The 16,524-nt window shown below is 33.7% G+C and overlaps 1 protein-coding gene across 10 annotated transcripts; it reads left to right on the top strand.

Moving 5' to 3' along the window:
- Window positions 1-1,708: 1,708 nt before the first annotated feature.
- Window positions 1,709-8,011, top strand: LOC141611788 (ankyrin repeat domain-containing protein EMB506, chloroplastic). Of its 10 annotated transcripts, none has more exons than XR_012528757.1 (10): window positions 1,709-1,815; window positions 2,301-2,507; window positions 2,886-2,965; window positions 3,142-3,240; window positions 3,313-3,411; window positions 3,919-4,017; window positions 4,108-4,206; window positions 4,749-4,878; window positions 5,990-6,136; window positions 7,677-8,011. XR_012528757.1 is itself a non-coding variant. In XM_074430421.1 (9 exons), the coding sequence occupies exons 1-8, from the start codon at window positions 1,767-1,769 to the stop codon at window positions 4,851-4,853; spliced, it is 837 nt and encodes a 278-aa protein (XP_074286522.1). In that variant the 5' UTR covers window positions 1,709-1,766; the 3' UTR covers window positions 4,854-4,878; window positions 5,990-6,308. The 10 variants fall into 10 exon arrangements, 5 of the variants coding, with proteins under 5 accessions (XP_074286522.1, XP_074286518.1, XP_074286521.1 ...); XR_012528753.1 differs by having other exon boundaries at window positions 1,711-1,815; window positions 2,148-2,507; XR_012528756.1 differs by having other exon boundaries at window positions 1,728-1,815; window positions 2,100-2,507.
- Window positions 8,012-16,524: the final 8,513 nt, after the last annotated feature.

The following is a 16,524-nucleotide window of genomic DNA, read 5'->3' as shown; positions in this document are numbered from 1 at the left end:
GAAATCTTGCCACCCTTATTCCTTTGTCTTCTGATGCAGCTTCCTTCAAAACAACCCATTTGTTCTTGGCATTCTTGACAAAAGGTGTCCAAATGCCCTGCTGTTTAAGTAAGGCTCGCATCTTAATCTGCCATAGCCCAAATCCATTCATTCCATTAAATTTGTCTACTTTAATGTTCAGATTCCATCACCCTAAATCTCAAACCTTCTTAGTTTAATCTTTAGCTCTGGTAACCAATTGTTGTAACGGAAACAAACGGCAAAAACAATTAAGAACACATAAATTTAACGAGGTTCACCATCAATGTGATAGCTACGTCCTCGGGTGTGAAGGGATAATCGCACTATGGGAAGAATTACAGATTACAGATGATCGATGAATTTTCTCTCTTTTGATCAATCTCTGATCAATCTCTTTTAAAGAAAACTCTCTCTTTTCTCTATTCTTCTTGTGTCCTAGAGGCTAGCTAATAACTTGGTGGGTTTATATATTAAACACCAAGATAAAGACCTAAACCTAATACTCCCTCCCATCCAGACCAAAGGTTACAACAACAACAACAACAACAACAACAACAACAACAACAACATCAGAGCCTTAATCCCAAAATGATTTGGGGTCGACTGACATGAATCATCCTTTAGAACCGTCCAAGGGTGAACGCACGCCTCAAAATGCGAATAGAAAAGGGAAAATGAAAAACAAAAAGAGAGAACGAAAATGTGATGGAAAGTCAAGGTAAACTTAGAGGTTTTAAAATCGAATTCCGGATTTCTTTTATAAAAACTTAAATTTAAATTGAAAGAAAAGATTAAAACGATTTTGATAAACGAAATAGAATTAAGGATCCGGAATGCCTTAAAAGTAAACCAAGTAAAATATATAAGAAATTGGTTGGTAAAAAAATGTAATAAAGGAGAGAAGAACAAATAATTTAATTTCTTTAAATTAAATAAAAACACTAAATATGTCAAAACAAACATCAAATACTAAAAATCCACATGTATCCTTTCCCTCCATTGTGCCCTCTCCGTCACCATACTCTCCTCAAGCCCCAGAAATCTCATATCGTGCTCTATCACTCTCAACCATGTTTGTCTCGCCTTGCTTACCTCTGGGACCTTTTCTCTTTCCCAAGTCTCCACCTCTTAACCCAAGTGGCCCATATGTCTCCTTCTCACATGACCAAACCATCTTAGTCAGTTTTCCAGACCAAAGGTTACATTTGACTTTATTACGCTTTGCCGAGGCGTGTTTTGCAACGTGAATATCTTTAGTTACACATTATTAAAAATTATAAAAACTTGATATTCTTATAGTATTCATGACAATGAATCAAACAAGATCTCGCATGACTATGTTTTCTCTTATACATTACTAATAATATCAAAGATTCTCTACAATCATGAATAGTGCCAAAAAGTCAAACGTAACATTTGGTCTAGATGGGAGGAAGTATAATATATAAGTAAGGAAACCAAATCTTTTAGTCTATTAACCATATACTCGACTTGCACCAATGAAATACCATGTTCAAGGCACTTCTCGTAACCATCACCTAATGCTGACCCGATCCATCGATGAGCCAAGATAAATGGTAACCGACTAGAACCTCTTATTAATTTAATTCAACCCGAACCTGAACCCGATAAGACATGACCCACTTAGACCCAAACCCATCACCGACGTGAGCGACCCGATTACCATCTGCAGCTCCAACTAGGATGGCATTGGCAGCAGTTCTATACTTCTATCCCAACGATTCATGTTCCATTTTGCTTGTTTCTCTCAAAACCTGCTTGCAGCTGTTACAGGTAAACTGAACTTACACAACACTGTTCTCATGTTTATCCTTTTCAGTAGAATGTCATGTTTTCATGAATCTTAAGTTCTGCATTTTTACTTCAAAATGCTGATAAGGTGTTTGATGTTTTTTTTTTTTTTTTTGGATTACTGTGTATTATTTAGATTGTTTTTTCCTCCATACCCATATTGTTTCGCCTCATATATGTGTTGATTTTGCTTGAAACACGATTTTTATTCATAAATGATGGTAATTTGGCGCAATTATATTAAGTTATCAAACTTATTATTTTAGTAGTGTGTTGTGCTATTGAAGATCCGTGATTAATGGGGTCTTGGGCAGCGGCAACCTTGCCATTGAATCAGCTTCTGTCATTGCCTTCCCTTTTTTCTAGAGAATCAATGAATACTTGTTCCAGGACATGTCATGTTAAAATTGGGAAGTTTCAGAGAAGTGAAATTTTCTGTAATTGCATTGGTCGAAAATGCTCGAAAGCTATGTTAAGGGCGGTTGATTGGAGCCGAACCTCTAGTCCTTCTAATGTTGGGGTATGGGAAGATCCTGATGATGGAAGTGAAAGTGAGTATGACGAGGAAGGGCAGGAAGCAAAAGAGAATGACCTTGACTTCGAGAGTGACTGGGAAGAAGAGAAAATTGACGATAGACAAAAGGCGATTTTGTATGAAGATCAACTGGCTAAAGGTCAGTAACCCTATTGAGTTTACTTTGAGAAAAGTCTTCCACAAGTTTATTTGTGAATACATAAGAAATGTTCTAGTAAATAACGCACTAAATCATGTTCCTTCCGTTACTTGCATCAATCATGTGTACATATTTGGTTAGCATTTAAGATTCGAGACAAGAAAGATAAAATAGATGCAAAATAATGTATGTCCCCTCCCCCCTTTTATATGTTAATCAACATGTTCACATCCTGCAGCACGTTGCTTGTATTTTGGACCTCAAACAATTAGTTGTCCTAACGCCTTTGATCTTGTTTGTAAGATTTGATAGGTTTCTATGTTAAGTCCCTTGTTTATACAATGAATACTTAATTACTTATATCATATTTTTTTACAGAGATTTATCAGCTTTTGGAACCAGAAGAACGAGTGATTTTGGAACAAAATCCAGCTCCAAATCTGAAGAGAATATCTACTGTAAGTGTCCCTCAGTATGTTAAGAATATTCCTTGTTGTGTCTGTATTATTTTGTTATGTTTGCTAGCTGTTTTCATTTTCATATGTAATTTTGCAAAAGGGAACTTGACTAGTTGATCTTTATGATTTGCTGAATCAAATAGTTCTATTAATCATTCAAAATTTGTACATTTTAGGTAAAATGGGCTGCTCTTCACACACTTGCATTGTCAGGGCAGATCCATTATCTTGACCAGCTTCTTAAAAATGGGGCCAATATTGATTCTGTAGATAAGGTGAGGGAGGCTCCATTTTCGCTACTGGAGTGAGCTACTACTCGGACTAACAACTTCTAATTTTTTTAATAGGATGGCCGTACTGCTCTTCATGTGAGTGTCATCGGTAAGAAGGAAGCTGTTATTAGTCATCTTTTGAGGAAAGGTGCCAACCCTCATGTAAAGGACAAGGTAATACGTTTTCTTCATTGTAGAGGGAATGTAGATTACTGCTTATTTGGTTGGCATTGACGAATTAAAATTCACATGAATTCCAAAGTGTTTGTGGTATAAGGTAATTGGCTTTAAGGTTCTTTCAGACACTGACCAAATTTACCCCATTCCACAAAGGCACAAAGTATGATTGTAATTGGAGGTAAATGAGAGTGGGGAGTAAAAAGAATAAGGAAAGATCAGCTTGCCTTAAGAAAGTCATGTGCCAAGGTTAGTCAATGACAGAAAATGAGTTTTGGAAGTATTAGACTAACGTGGTTAAATATTAGGTAGTGTCTAACAAAGATTTGAACTTTAGGTAATTCTTCGCGAAACGGAGTAAATATTAGGTAATGTCTACCCCAAAAGGAAAAAAAAAAAAAAAAAAAAAAAATCTGTCTGAGTTTTCCGTACGATTTATTATAAGAATTGGAAGTTCCGCTTACCAAGAAACACTTAGTTTGCTCTTACTTTCTTTGTTCACAGGATGGTGTCACCCCACTTCATTTTGCTGTTCAAGTTGGTGCATTGCAGACTGTGAAGTTACTAATCAAATCCAATGTTGATGTAAACACGTCTGACAATGTGAGTTGATTTTGTTTCTTATACTTTTAGATGAGCCGTATTTTATCATGATAATTCTTTGACTATCTATTTGCCAATTGCCATTGATAGGAAGGCTGGACCTCGTTGCATGTTGCCATGCAAAGTAGAAGCAGAGATATTACAAAAGTTTTGCTGGTTAATGGTGCGGATAAGACCAGGAAAAATAAGGTAACTTGAATCTGCACCAAGCTTCTGGTATCTAGACTCCCCAATATCCCAACTATGTCCTTTTTCTATGTTGTTTATCTTCATGTTGTGGTATTTTGTTGCATATCACTATCAATGCCTTCTGAAAAGCATTTGGAGATTTTGGAAAGTGTACGGCTCTTTCTATATGGCTTTTTGCAAACAATGTGATTAAAATTTACAAAATTGAAGATTGCTGCTGCTTAGGATTTCAATAATAAGAAAGTAAAATCAGAAATAAAGCATTTTCCTTTTTGACGGGTCCTCACAAAGCTGTTAGAAACAGAAGAATGAGAAAAAGGAGTTGCATCCCCCTTCTTCAGCGACCACTGGTTCTAACTCTTCGCGTTTTGTTGTTGTTCTTAGTAACTCTCAGAATTTAGGAGTAGTTTTCTGATTTATTTGGATTGAAAATCAGTGTGTTTTAAATATCGGGATAAAATAGGTTTATTTTAAAAGCTTCAAGTTGATGACTTTCACTATCCTGATATTATGGGATATAATGTTGCTTCCTTGGACACTAGGATGGAAAAACACCTCTGGATTTGTGCTTAGCTTATGGGAAAGACTTCAAGTCATACGAACTTGCTAATTTATTGAAGCTTGTACCTGCAAACAGAGATCTTTAGCTGATGAACGTGATACCCTCCCATAGTAAGTATACTTGGGCGATTCTTTTTAACGTGTTTAATATTCTGTCATGAACATCAAGATAGTAATATATATAAAATGTTGACTGTCCAGCAATTGCATTGAACCACAATGATATGCTTTTAAAAGTTCTCTTTTTTCTATCACCAATTCTCATTGAAGACGGACAATTTTCGTCACAAGCCGAAGACGGGCCAAATGTCGCCATTTTAACGATAAAATGTGACCATTTTAATGACAAATTATTATAACTTAGGAAATTGTTCTGCTAACTTTTTAGGTAAAATGGTTACATTTTCGTCTTAAATGGATCACATTTTACCCCGTCTTCAGCTTGTGACGAAATGTACCTGTCACAAGCAAGACGCTTTGTTTTTCTATTGCTTCTTGTGCAGTTTTTACAATTTAGTTAATCAAAGTCACCTTTTTGGTGAGATGTTTCAATTCTTTCTTTTAAGGTTTTTTTAGTCCTCTTTTCTAGGGTCTTTTAGTATCGTTGTATCCTTAGTTCTAAACATGGGTAGTTTTTTGATGGTTTGTGGAGGGTCTCTTCAATCAATTCATGGACTATACAACCAGTTGTATATGTTGTACGGTGTAGAATCTGAGCTTTGTGATAAAGTATCCGAGCTTTATGTTAAAGAATATGAGCTTTATTAGAAAATATTGAACTCATTCATTTACATATTAAAAACATGAATTTTGAATTAGCTCAGAAAGAATACATATAAGCTCGAATTCTTATACCTTGGTTGTACAATGCTTATGGTACAACTGGATGTATAATCCTATTTGTGCTCTTCAATGGATACAATTTAATTGTTACGGAGTAACAATTTTCAAAGCTAACATAAGGTGATTTTTTTCTTACATTAAATTGAAAAAGGGATCCCTTGAAAATTTTCACGGTAATAGCGATAGGAGGATGTGCCAAATTATCAAATTATGGTTTGAGATCTTTAGTTCCACAAGCGATTTTTCCTCAAGTTTTTCTTTCGATTTTACATATACTTTGTAAGTGCCATGTGACATTCTATTAATGAGTTCGACTTCTATAAAATGTTATTTTTCTTCTGTGTATGTTTACTGTTTACATGTAACTTTCTATTTACAGTTACTTAGAAAGGAGAGAATTAGGCTTCCCGCATAAGTAATGCTATCCACATGAAGAGGAAGCAGCTTTGAGATTTAACGGTTCGATAATCAATTAATAAAGAGCTTCTCAAGGGGCACTGGCTGCTTTGATAGCCAGGACATAGAAGTAACTTCAAAATGTGTAAAAAGTAGATGTATTAATTATTGTTATTTGGCTTTAGAGCGTGAGCAAAATGACTAGCTAAATTGTTTATGTTCCTCATCGCGAAGTAGTTGTTTGTTAATCTAATATTTGATGCAAACCTCGTCATTAATTATCAAGAACAATATTATTGTTATTTGGCTTTAGTGCATTGTTTTAAAGCACTTTGAATTTATACCAGTTTTGCAATTTGGCCGTGTCAAAAGATAAAGATTTCCTTCAGGAAGTTGGGGTGGTCATTGCCTCCGATAATCCAAATGATGATTATCATGACATCCTTGTTTTTTGGCACTTCTCAAAGCTCTTGGTGAACGTATTAGAAGTACTTTGGATCACAAGGCTCTATATCCACCCTGTTTTAAAACTTCCATAACCTTGGATTTGCCATACAGCTAGTCTTGCTATAGACGGATATATCCGTCTATAACAAGAGACGGGTCAAATACCCTTAAAGTGGTGACATTTTTGGGCCCCACCACGCAAGTTGTTGTTTGTCTTATGCGTAATATGGTATGTTACTTGGCCCGTCTTTAATTATAGACGGATAGTTGCCGTCTATAATGAGATTTTGTGTTTGCCATATTATTGTTATATTTTATTTTTCTTGGTTTTCCCTAGATTCAAAATTTCTATAGCTAAGGCAGCTATGGGCTAATGTAATCCTTTTCACTCTGACAAAAAAAAAAAAAAAAACAAAAACAAAATTTCATAAGAAGGTTTAGCTGGGTATTTTGAAAATTATATTGCATAATTGACTTATTATGCTCCATTATTTAAAAAAGTGCATTAAGTAGTTTTCCATTATTTAAATTTCTTATGCATTTTTTTTAAATATTACTCGTATTTGTTTATTTTTGAGATATGTCCAATATTTTACTTAAAACTCCTTATATTAACATGCTTTGTTTACTTTTAAGATTTTTAAGCATTAATTTTTCTTCTATTGTCAAAATTATTGTTGGGTAATCTTGTACTCCCTCTGTCCCGGTCATTTGTTGTCCCTTTCCATTTTGGGGTGTCTCAGTCATTTGTTGTCATTTCTATTTTAAGAATGAATTTGATGAATAATTTGATCATTCATACTCAATTTATTCCACTTGTCATTTAGTAATTGACCACATCCCCTTTCCTTGGTCTTTGTGCCAAAACCAAAGGACAACAAATGACCGGGACAGAGGAAGTATTTTATATCTAAGTTTGTTTACAAGAGAAACCAAGCTTTTGGTTTTTATGCCTCTATAGGTTTAGCTCGACTTTGGTCTTATTTCCCTATCATTCATTTTTCATTCTTTTGCATTTTGAGGTGTGCGATCACTCGGTTCTGAGGACGACTCATGTCAACCGTCCCCAAGTGATGTTTTTGCTTATTATGCTCCATAAGTTGATGGTCATCAGTCATCCTATTTTGCAATTTTAGATTGTGCATACTTGAACCTTAATGTTATCTGGATAGAATGCCTCATAATGCCTTCAACCAAATTTGCTGTTGTTGGCATATTGGCAGGCTTCATAATGACGAGTTGAAGAGGTTAAACCAATGAATAGTGACTGTTTTTTCTACTTGTGTCGTATGTTGTACTCCGTGTACGTGCCTGCTCATGCAAATGGTTATTTGAGGCTCTTTGTAATGATTTGCGCTAGATGGGCAGATGGCCATAGTTTTTGGCTAGTTCACAATTTTTATGTAAAGATTGTTGTATTTCTTCCATAATCTCCATGTTCCTTTTTATATGTAAAGAAGATCCCGATATAAATTGTGTTACTTGTACCTATTTTGGGAATTATTTGAACACTGCTGTGGCTCTTCATTTCCTCGTGTAATTTTAAAGACATTAAGCATAATCTTATCTTATCTTATATATATATATATATATATATATATATATATATATATATATATATATATATATATATATATATATATATATATATCGATTCTTATAAGCGCCCTTACATCCATTGAGTCTCTAAGTCCTTATAAGGGCCTTTGGATGGAAGGGATGAGATTACATCTCAATAAATGGTCATAAATCTCCCTCCCTAATCTCCCTTCCTAATCCATGTACAACTCCATCCTAATTTCTATAACTCCATCCTCCTTCTAATTCTCCCTTCTCACTTCCTCATAATTCACCCTCTCACTTCTCTCTCATTCACTCATTCTCTCTCATTTCCCTCTCATTCTCACAAAACCAAAAAAAACCAAATCAACAAAAAAAACCCAAAAAATACCCACTCCCTCTTCCACACCTCCGGCTGACCACCACCCAACCCGGCCACCACCCGTCACCCACGGCTCAACCTCCTCCTTCTCCTCACCCACGGCTCAACCGGCCACCCTCCTTCCTCATCCCGTCACCATCCCGTCACCGCCTCCCTTTTTCCTCCTTCCTTCTCGGCTCCTCCGACCTCCCTTCTACCCACCCCCCCACCCGACCTCCCTCCTCCTCCCCCCACATCCCTCCACCACGACCCTCCCTCAACCACCCCGCACACACGCCGCCACCTCATCCCTCCTTCACAGATCCGCCGCCACCTCCTCCCTCCTTCATGCCTCACTGCCGCCGCCGTCTTCTTCTCCTCCATTCATTTTTTTTTTTTTTTTCTTCACAGATCCGCCGCGGGCCGTGCGTTTTTCTGTTTTTTTTTTTCTTCAAATAGTGCGGTTGTGCTTCTTCACTGAGTGCATGCTTTTTTTGTTAAGTTTGATTTTTTTTTTGGATTTTTTTTTTCAGATCTACTTTTTTCAATATTGTTGGTTTTGTTTTTGTTAGATTTCGAAAAGTTTGATTTTTCTTTATTAATTTTTTTTTTGTTATTTGGTTGTTATTGTTATTTGTTTTAATTTAATACTCCCTTCTATTTTTTTCTTATTTCAAAAATGGTCTTGTGTGTCTTCGGATTTAGTTTAATCGTCTCACATGTAGTTTTTGTTTTTGTTTTTTGTTTTTGTTTTTATTTTTTATTTTTTTATTTGGTTGTTATTGTTATTTGACTTTTTGGACTAAAGTTATACATATTGTCTATTAAAGTTATACACTGCGTGCATTAGAGTTATACACACGATATTTAAATTTGGTTTTTTTTATTGTTATTTGGTTTATTTCAGATTTCGGGTTGGGTTGGGTGGTTGGTTTTTTGGTTTTATTATTGTTATTTGGTTTTTTGTTTTTGTTATTATGAGTTTTTTTGGTTTTTGTTATTATTTGTTTTTTTCCAGATTTAATATTTGTTGATTAATTACGATTTTTCATATTTATTTGGTTTTTATAAAAGTTATACTATTTACGACTAAAGTTGTACACTTAAAACATTAAAGTTATACACTGGGTGCATTAAAGTTATACATCTTGTCTATTAAAGTTATACACTGCGTGCATTAAAGTTATACAATTTTGGACTAAAGTTATACAATTTTGGACCAAGTTGTACTCTTATGGAATAAAGTTATACAATTTTGGACTAAAATTACACAAATTTGGACCAAGTTATACAAATTAGGACTAAAATTATACAAATAAGGACTAAAGTTATACAATTTTGGACTAAAGTTATACAAATAAGGACAAAAGTTATTCAAATAAGGACTAAAGTTATACAAAAATGGACTAAAGTTATACAAGAAAGGACTGAAGTTATACAAAAATAGACCAAAGTTATACAAAAAAAGAGTAAAGTTATACAAAAATTGGACTAAAGTCATACAACAATGGACTAAAGTTATACAAAAATGAACCAAAGTTATACAAAAATGAACCAAAGTTATACAAAAATGGACTAAAGTTATACAAAAAATTGGACTAAAGTTATACAAAAATGAACCAAAGTTATACAAAAATGAACCAAAGTTATACAAAAATAGACCAGAGTTATACAAAAATGCACCAAAGTTATACAAAAAATGGACTAAAGTTATACAAAAAATTGGACTAAAGTTATACAAAAATTGGACTAAAGTTATACAAAAATGAACCAAAGTTATACAAAAATGAACCAAAGTTATACAAAAATTGACTAAAGTTAGTCCATATTTGTATAACTTTAATCCATATTTGTATAACTTTAGTCCATTTTTTTATAACTTTGGTTCATTTTTGTATAACTTTGGTTCATTTTTGTATAACTTTGGTTCATTTTTGTATAACTTTAGTCCAATTTTTTGTATAACTTTAGTCCAATTTTTGTATAACTTTAGTCTTTTTTTGTATAACTTTGGTCTATTTTTGTATAACTTTGGTTCATGTTTGTATAACTTTGGTTCATTTTTGTATAACTTTGGTCCATTTTTGTATAACTTTGGTTCATTTTTGTATAACTTTGGTTCATTTTTGTATAACTTTAGTCCAATTTTTTGTATCACTTTAGTCCAATTTTTGTATAACTTTAGTCTTTTTTTGTATAACTTTGGTCTATTTTTGTATAACTTTGGTTCATTTTTGTATAACTTTAGTCCATTTTTGTCTTAGATGAAGAAAAAGTATCTCACAAAAAAAAACGAGATTTAAAACACGAAATCTTAAAAAAAAAACGTATAACAAGAAGAGATTTAAGAAAATGAATAAAAAATGAGAACTAACAAAATAAAAGACAACTAAAATAAAATAAAAGACAAAAAAAATAATGAATGGAAAAAACAACTCAAAACATACAAATTAACACAAAACGAAAAAAAAAACGAGTTGAAAAAAAAAAAAAAAAGTCAGCGGCGGTGGGGCGACGGCGGGGGTGGTGGGTGGTTAGTTGGTGTCGGGTGGGGTGGTGGTGGGTGGTGGTGAATGAGGAAGAGAGGAATGAATGATTTATTTGAGTTTTTTGATTTATTTGGATTTTTTGGGTTTTTTATTTATTTGGATTTTTGGGTTTTTTTATTTATTTGGGGTTTTTTTTTTTAGAGTTTGAGAGAAGAGAGAAATGAAATGTGTAAGATGAAAGAGAAATGGATGAGTGGATTAGTGAAGGAGGAGAGAGATGGTGAGATTAGCTTATAAACACACTTTTTTGGGGTTGATCTCATCCCTCCATCTCCCTCCATCCAATGGCTCACAATAGGACTTATGGACTCATTATATATCTTGGCCTTACATGATCTTCTAAGATTGATGATTGAGATTTGAAACTTTAAAACAAATTTTGGAATGAAACTTTAATATTTTATAAGTGAAACTTTAATACGTGAATGAAACTTTACTTCTTAAGAATTGTAACTTTAAATTTTTAAAGTCATTTTTTAACAAAATTTTAAAATTTAAGTATTTTTGAAGATAATTTTGATGTTTTTCAAGTGAAACTTTAAGGCTTAAAAGTAGAACTTTAATTTTTTTTAAACCATTTCTAACAAAAAATTTGATTTATGAAATATTGTAATTATAACCAATATTTATTTAATTTATCTGATTTTTGACTGTAACTTTAATGGTATACGAGTGCAACTTTAATACCTAAAAATGAAACTTTAATTTTTTTAAGCCATTTTTAATAAATGTTTTTGGATTTAGTTAATAAAATAACTGTGAATAAAATTTATTTAATTTCACTCATTTAAGGACGTAACTTTAATACTTACGGGGTGAAACTTTAATGTTAAAAGAATATAACTTTAATTTTTTAGGCCATTTCTAATATAAAAATTGAATTTATGTATTAATAAAATTTTAACAGTTTATATAACTTTAATCATAAATTATGAAACTTTAATCATAAATCATGAAACTTTATTCTCTTAGGGAGAATAAAGTTAATGACTGAAATTTTAGTCCATGTCATTGTAACTTTAGTACTTTACTGGTGAAACTTTAGTCCATATCAGTGAAACTTTAATCCAAACCGCCACCAACTAATAACAACCACCACCTCCTTTGTCACCAACCTGACCCACCAGTCCACCACTACCTTTACCAACACCCAACACCCAACACGTACCACCAGATCTAAAAAAAAAAATGGGGAAGGGGGACATGAACCACCACGACATCACCACCACCACCCTCCTCACAAATGCCCCACCAACAACAAAAATCACGTTTAAAAAAAAAAAAAAAAAAAAGCAGTAGCACGGCCACTGCTACAACACAACCACCAATGACACCAACAACAACAAAAAATCACGGTTTTACTCGGACTAAAAAAAAAAAAAAAACTAGTAGAACAACCACCGCTACAACAACTACCACGGCCACATCAAACAAAAAAAAGAAAGAAGAGGCGACAACAACCAATGACACCGAACCCAAAAAAAAAATTCATTACAACGGCCGTCACATCACCCTGCCCGCTGCCATTTTCGTCATTTTTAATTAAATTTCGAAACAAAATGAAACTTAAGCCATTCTTATGTGTAGATCTGAATTTTAAAAACAACAAATATTTTTGTGTAGATCTGAAATTTTCGAAACCAAAAAAAAAAAAAAAAAAATAACACGGTGGTGGCGGCGAGTTGCTGTCGTCGTGGTGGTGTTGGTGGGTGGTCGAAATGATGGTGTAGGGGTGCTGGCCGAGGGAGGTTGTGGGTTAGAGGGGCGGAGGTTGTGGTGGATTAGAGGGGCTGAGTTAGAGAGAGAAGGTGGGGAGGAAGAGGGAGAAGTGGGAGATGTGTTTGTGAGGATTGAAATGGGAAAATTAGGGTTTTGTTGTGCTTTTATATAGGCTCTTTATTTTGAGATTTAATCTTAGCCCTTGATTTTATTAAATCTAATGGACAGAATTAGGACTCATGGACTCACCTAAGAGAGAGAGAGAGAGAGAGAGAGAGAGAGAGAGAGAGAGAGAGAGAGAGAGAGAGAGAGAGAGAGAGAGAGAGAGAGTCCTGGATCCTGAGGCCAGAATTATGGCGGGCGCCGGCCTCACCAAATTCCTTCATTAGACTTAGAGCGGACTCGTTAGCGAGTCCTTCAAATTGGGCTGAAATTTTGGCCCAAATATTTTATAAATCTGAAAATTTATTCTATTCTTCATCGATAAGCTATTCTTCATAGACAAGCTACATCATTCATGAAATTGCATCCATCATACTAAATCTGCTCCATAAACTAATCAATTGCAGCCATTCTTCGTAGATTACAATTTCAGCGATTTGCCCTACATCAATATTATCGACATTTGATCAATTTCAGAAGACTTCATTCGATTAATTTGAAGGTAATTTCATGATTTTGATGAAAAATTGAATATATTCATATATTATCACTTTGTCTGCCGGAATTATTTATGTAGCTGATGATATTTTTATTACTTTGTCCAGCGATTTCATCTCTTGTTCATTATTTGCCATTTTTTTTCGGTTTGTTAAATTTTGGGTTTTGTTAAGAATGGTGACCTTCATTATTATTGCACAATCATAGCTGAGCTCGCGTCTAGTGTAAACTTTTGAGCCCTGTGCTGATCAGGAAGCCGTTGTACTCTGTATCCGTAGGCAGAACAAAGGGAAACATATATTGTGCGTCTGTTAAGTTTTGTATTGAAATTGAGCCAATTAGAAGGTCCTTTTTTTTTCATCTTCTTGTCGTTTAGACGCCACAGGAATTATGCTCGTTAGATTGCTTTTATAATCCACCTGGATTAATGCTTATTCACATGTAGTGTATATGTCAGAACCGAAGAAGATTGCATCTTTGCCTTCGGACTTCTACTGTGGTTAATATGTTTGTTATATTAAGGTATCAGTCTTCTACTATGGTTTTGTATTCTAAAGTGCAATAAATCTTTTATGCTCAGAAGTATCTCCTAGCCTGTATAACGTGTAAAATAAGCATATATCTTATTGTTGTTTTTCAATAAAAATGTCAGGATCCAGCGACTCGACCCTCAAACTTTGGAAAAGGAAAAATTGTGTTCACACATTTGTTGGGCATACTGGTTTGTTCACTCTTCGTGTTTACTTTATTTGTTTTTCCATGATTGGATCACATTTTTTGTTGGCATTTTCGTTCTTATGTATTCTGTTTAGGAATGTAAGATAATTTCAAATTCTTTGTTGTTATTCTTTTTGTACTTCAATTTGTTGTTGACTTTTCAGATACCGTCCGAGCCTTGGCTGTCATGTCTGACTTGGGAATTCTTTCAGCTTCCCATGATGGGTGAGGAAACCTGTCTTCCGTTTTCATTTGTGACACGATTGATTGCCAAAAGTTGTTTTTCTTTGATTTTCGGGGACAGGCCATCTAGTGCTTCCACTTTGTCATCGATGATTTTCGGCGTCTTTCAAATAGCTGGCTTATTTATAATAATGGAGCATAGAACTAGTAGAATTAGTAGAACTAGTAGACCTTGTTTTGTGAATCTTAGAACTAGTTTTGTGAATTTAGATTGTTTTGTGAACTTAGATGGTAATATTGTGAAACGTGTTCATAAGTGGTTCAAATCACCTATTTTGCTCTTTTTCTTATTTTGTGAATCCTAGAATTTATATTGTGAAACCAGAAGGTAATATTGTGAAACTTGGTTATTTTGTGAATCAAGAGCTTATATTGTGAAACCTAGACCTCATTATGTGAAACGTGGCCCTCAAATTTGTGAAATCATTTAGTTATTTGTTTGGTGAATCTAAGGACTTATATTGTGAATTTAAGGACTGGTTTGATGTTCTACAGCTTAGTTTCTATCGAATGAGGGCATTCTATGTTTGATGTTTTACAGCTTAGTTTCTATTTCAGGAACTTTATAGTAGAATTTTTTACTGTTACTTTTTAGCTTTTTTCCTTATTTGGTGAATCTCAGACCTTATTTTGTGAATTTCAGACCTTATTCAGTGAATCTGAGAGCTTGTTTTGTGAAACTTGGTCATCATAAGTGGTTAAAATCACCTTTTTTGTTCTTTTCCTTATTTGGTGAATCTCATACCTTATTCAGTGAATCTTAAGGCTTGTTTTGTGAAACTTGATCATCATAAGTGGTTAAAATCACCTATTTTGCTTTTTTCCTTATTTGGTGAATCTCAGACCTTATTTTGTGAATCTCAAACCTTGTTCAGTGAATCTTAGAGCTTGTTTTGTGAAACTTGGTCATCATAAGTGGTTAAAATCACATTTTTTGCTCTTTTCCTTATTTGGTGAAATCTCAAACCTTATTTTGTGAATCTCAGACCTTGTTCAGTGAATCTTAGACCTTGTTTTGTGAAACTTGGTCATTATAAGTGGTTAAAATCACGTTTTTTGCTCTTTCCCTTATTTGGTGAATCTCAAACCTTATTTTGTGAATCTCATACCTTATTCAGTGAATCTTAAGGCTTCTTTTATGAAACTTGATCATCATAAGTGGTTAAAATCACCTACTTTGCTTTTTTCCTTATTTAGTGAATCTCAAACCTTATTTTGTGAATCTCAGACCTTGTTCAGTGAATCTTAGAGCTTGTTTTGTGAAACTTGGTCATCATAAGTGGTTAAAATCACGTTTTTTGCTCTTTTCCTAATTTAGTGAATCTCAAACCTTATTTTGTGAATCTCATACCTTATTCAGTGAACCTTAAGGCTTGTTTTGTGAAACTTGATCATCATAGGTGGTTAAAATCACCTATTTTGCTCTTTTCTTTATTAGGTGAATCTCAGACTTTGTTTTGTGAATCTTATAGCCTGTTTTGTGAAACTTGGTCATCATAAGTGGTTAAAATCACCTTTTTTGCTCTTTTCCTTATTTGGTGAATCTCAAACCTTATTTTGTGAATCTCATACCTTATTTTGTGAATCTCATACCTTATTCAGTGAATCTTAATGCTTGTTTTGTGAAACTTGATCATCATAAGTGGTTAAAATCACCTATTTTGCTCTTTTCTTTATTAGGTGAATCTCAGACTTTGTTTTGTGAATCTCAGGCTTTGTTCAGTGAATCTTAAAGCTTGTTTTGTGAAACTTGGTCATCATAAGTGGTTAAAATCACGTTTTTTGCTCTTTTCCTTATTTGGTGAATCTCAAACCTTATTTTGTGAATCTCATACCTTATTCAGTGAATCTTAAGGCTTGTTTATAAAACTTGATCATCATAAGTGATTAAAATCACCTATTTTGCTCTTTTCTTTATTAAGTGAATCTCAGACTTTGTTTTGTGAATCTCAGACCTTGTTCAGTGAATCTTAGAGCTTGTTTTGTGAAACTTGGTCATCATAAGTGGTTAAAATCACGTTTTTTGCTCTTTTCCTTATTTGGTGAATCTCAAACCTTATTTTGTGAAACATGGTCATCATAAGTGGTTAAAATAAATGGGGGTATGATTTTCTTTCACATTCTTTCAAGATGGAATGAACTAAAGCAGCACATATTAAAAAAAAACGGCAATTAATTTTGTTCCTCAACATGAAGGTGGAAAAAGATCAGGAGCTATATACACAACTATACTAGTACAGAGCAAAATACCAAAGTGACAAC

This window comes from Silene latifolia, chromosome 11, assembly GCF_048544455.1.
Source record: "Silene latifolia isolate original U9 population chromosome 11, ASM4854445v1, whole genome shotgun sequence".
Taxonomy (NCBI): Eukaryota; Viridiplantae; Streptophyta; class Magnoliopsida; order Caryophyllales; family Caryophyllaceae; genus Silene; species Silene latifolia.
This window is presented reverse-complemented; position numbering and strand designations above follow the sequence as displayed.

Excerpts from the sequence above, each read along its gene's own strand:
- LOC141611788 (XM_074430417.1), top strand. The coding sequence starts at position 1,767 with ATGTTCCATTTTGCTTGTTTCTCTCAAAACCTGCTTGCAGCTGTTACA. Across the intron at positions 2,966-3,141 it reads ATCTGAAGAGAATATCTACT|GTAAAATGGGCTGCTCTTCA; the intron begins GTAAGTGTCCCT and ends TGTACATTTTAG. Across the intron at positions 3,412-3,918 it reads ACCCTCATGTAAAGGACAAG|GATGGTGTCACCCCACTTCA; the intron begins GTAATACGTTTT and ends CTTTGTTCACAG.